The following is a 3,926-nucleotide window of genomic DNA, read 5'->3' as shown; positions in this document are numbered from 1 at the left end:
TTAAATTACGCCAAGTTTACAATTTATATTACGCTTTCTATTATGCCTGAAACAGACCTTAACAACCAGTACCCTAATTAAGGTCAGCTGATCTACCAAAAACCAGATCCAAAGCCAATACTTTATTATCTTTAGAAGACCGTATCCGTGACACGACAACATCATTTGCTTCTGATTTGTTTTGTTTATGAATAAGATTTGTATTGCAAGTGCCATATGGTGGATTTTGTATTCATTTTCTGTCACAAAAATACACAAACAACTAGCTAATTATCTCAAGAAAATATGAACATGTTTTCATGGTGTTTTTAATGTTTATTTGTTTCTCCAGTTGCAATACTGTTTTTTTTGTTTGTTTCTTTTCCTGAAGCCCCTTATTCCACCCAGGTGATTGACATCACTCTGCTCAAAAGGGATACCTACTAAATGGTATAGCTGTAGACAACCCTATTTTCTTTTTTTTTTTTGTTAATATCAGCAAGATGGCCACTCTCAACCTATCCAACCTGACTTTGTTAGTAACACAATTGAATAAATTTGTTTGGAGCAAAAATCTGTCAACTTTATGCATCCACAGGAAACACATTGCCCAACATGTCATTTATAGCATCATGCACAACAACAAGTTTGTGTTTTGTTACAATCAGCAGCAGTACAGAAACATGTTTATTATAAAAGTACTCAAATCAAATCTGGGTCTTGTGTTTCAAAGACACACAAACAGTGGAAGGCATGTGTTGGTAGATCTCAAATTTACAATTTAGGCTTCAACTGGGCCATCATCTTCTCCATTTTCATAGCCAGGGCCATGTCACCTTTAATCTTCAGTTTTCCAGACATGAAAGCCATGGTTGGCTTTAGTTTACCTATGGGGGAAAAACAGAACACAACAGTTTCTACTGGACCCTTTATACAGCAGGTTTGAATCACTTACTCATGTATAAGTTGGGTGCTACAGTATGAACAGTCTGCGCTAAGGAATGCACAGACCAAGTTGTAGCACAACTGGATGAACGAGCATAAAAATGATCATCAATAAATCAGCTATAACTCTCAGAAACACTCAAACCTAACAGATAAGGTTAAATTTATAATAAATAAGTAGACAAAAGTTCTGACTGGTATTTAACCTTGGTACCATTTATATGATTGTATCATATTTTCCTTTTATGCTTCAATAACACAATAAAGGAAACTGTAAAACAGTTGACTACTGTTTATCAAAATAAAACATCTATAGAAACTCTCCAAAGAGGCATGCATTAACAAAACATTATGGTCTGTGGCAATGGCAATTGTGTCTACTATATAAATTAAAAGTATCAATGTGGCTAACACTCAGAAGATGCTAGTACTGTAGTTTACACTTCTAATCAACTTCAGCTGAACTTCATTCAAATGTAGGCTAAATATACTGTCTAAACGTGGACTTACTCAGCTTGTCACCAGTAAAGGTGATTTCTGGGAGTGAGTGTTTATTATGTCACTGACAGTACAACTGGCAAATGGTTAAGTTAGAAAGCAAGATACAGGTCTGTCCTGAAACTGTGTGAACATGCTCACAATTTACACAGTGCAACTCTTACATTATGTTACACTTGGATACGAAACCATGTTTTTGAAAGAAATGTATTTTTTTCTTTGTGTTCACAGTTCATGGTGTTCTTTTATAATTATTGCTACAGACGCATAGGGATTTAACAGCGCCTTTTTTTTTTTTTTTTTTAAACAACGAGTCTACCCCACTATATCTATGTACTATTATATAAGCACACGGCAAAAGCCAAACTGCTCAGTGAAGTACATGGCAAACTGCAAACTTGCCACATTAAGGATGTATCCAGTGTGTGGCTAAGCCAACTGTGGCTTGAAGTTACTACAGTGACATCTAGTGGTATTACCAAAGGCACTGTTAAGACTTTTTCTTGTAACAGGTATTCTTAGAGAACACAGACATTATACATTGCTGCAGGGCAGTAAACTAGTCAACTAGAATTTTAATTTTATTTTTTTTAAGGCAATTCCATTAATGTCATATTGAGAGGTTCATGCAATAACTGGCTAAATTCGTATCCTACTCATTTCCAGTGAATTCCTGTGAAGTAGGTGTAAACTTAGCATTGTCAATTGCGTTCTTCAAAATGTATACAGAGAAGTAACTAAAATACTTTATAGCCTGCATTAATGTAACATTGCATTATTTGTAGATCTTCGTATAAAGCATGAAATAAAATATCCCACATAAACACATGTCCTCTCATCTTTCACATGCAAAACAACAAGAGCATCTTCTCATTGGAGGTATGGTTACGAGGATTGATTAACACTTAATAACTTAATAATACGTGAAAATGAAAGTCAGATTTAAAATAAATATGTAAAATAAACGATCACTCAAAGTATACTTTTGGAGAAAGCACTTGCAAGGAATCACACAGACAATTGTGGTCTGAAATTCCAGGTTCATATTTTAAATTAAAAAAAAAAAGCTATGACCGGTTTAGTCTCAAAACAACTTTTTTATGAAGAGGGAGAAAAAAAAAAAAAAAACCCCGGCAAACTCCTTGCAAGATAACTTAAAACAGCAGGATGCAAGTTATGTTATACTTGTCATTAAGAATAGTAACAAGAGTTTGCTCACTGATACAGCAGATATCGACCAGACATTTAAAAGCTTTTTTGAAAGTTTATACACTTCTGAAACCAACCCAAGCTCCACAGAGCTGGGCGCATTCTTTTCAAAGATTCCGCTGCCCACTGTCAATTGAGCAAATGGAATTTCTGGACTATCCAATAAAAGCAATGGTTTCACTAAAACCTGGAGTCCTTTCCTGTCGGCCATATCAGGAGGACATAAAATGTAGATGTACTTGCATTCCTGATTGTCATGTGTTTGGATCCACAAGGTCTTGCTGGGTGTGATGCACACTTGTATTATAAGCCTGAATATAAACTGAAATAATTATTGTGATCTTTGCTGTTTGAATACATATCATAATGTTTTGTATGATCTGTTGAAAAATACATACAAATTGTTGATAAAAAAAAAAATATACTTTCACTGAAAATGTGTATGTAGTTTAAATGGAAAACACATGTTTAATCTATAAAATGTAGACTTACAGCCTTAGTCCTTTGGTGGAAATACCTTCATAAAATCAGGACCCTTGTTCCCAAAATAATGTTGAATGAGGATATGCACCAAAAATTCTAGTACTGTAATAGATTGAGCTACTACCAATACTGTATTTACTGACAAAATACGTGCAGATTTTTCCCTAGGCAGAATATGAACTTGTAACCTTTAGCACCAAAGGCAAGCATTATTTCTGCTTTTAAACCAAATCACACTGGTCCCTCAGCACTCCGAATAATAGTGTCTTCCTTTAAAATCTGCGCTTTGTCTGCCTTTTCCTGTGGTGCAAGGCGTTCCCTGAGAGCTCATGACTGGTAGACAGTTTTTAGCTTGCCTATCTGACTGCCAGCTTTATGGCATACTGACCTAACATTCAACATCTCATTTGCTGTGGTAAATTTGTAACAGTTATAAAGACTGATCAGGACCAACATTGATTATGTCAAGTGACTTTCCTACAAAACAAACACCTGGTTTCACAGACCCCAATTAGCACTATCTAATGTCACAGGCCCCTTTAAAAAAAAAAATCAAACAAAAAACAAACTAATTTCAAATGGGTATTGAACATTACTTCATTTACTATAGTACTAAGTAGTACAAAATAAAAATAAAACATTGTAAGGTAGAAAAAAAAGGACATACATAAGAAAGTTATTTGTACACATGTGCTTCTGGAAAACCTTCTGGCTTATTACCATGAATCTTAAGCACACATCAAGTGCCGGTTCAATTTCACTTTCTGCAAATCTGCATTTCATTCTTGGTTTTCTTACACAAGCAAACCAAG

General features: G+C 34.8%; 1 protein-coding gene across 1 annotated transcript in view; it reads right to left on the bottom strand.

Moving 5' to 3' along the window:
- Window positions 1–215: 215 nt before the first annotated feature.
- The window catches only part of hsdl2 (hydroxysteroid dehydrogenase like 2), a 17,239-nt gene continuing 13,528 nt past the window's right edge, over window positions 216–3,926 (bottom strand). Inside the window, exon 11 of the mRNA XM_041234037.1 lies at window positions 216–866. Within this exon, the coding sequence (XP_041089971.1) occupies window positions 754–866 (113 nt within the window). The 3' untranslated portion in view covers window positions 216–753. The remainder of the gene's footprint in view (window positions 867–3,926) is intronic.

Source organism: Polyodon spathula, chromosome 2 (genome assembly GCF_017654505.1).
Source record: "Polyodon spathula isolate WHYD16114869_AA chromosome 2, ASM1765450v1, whole genome shotgun sequence".
Classification (NCBI taxonomy): domain Eukaryota; kingdom Metazoa; phylum Chordata; class Actinopteri; order Acipenseriformes; family Polyodontidae; genus Polyodon; species Polyodon spathula.
This window is presented reverse-complemented; position numbering and strand designations above follow the sequence as displayed.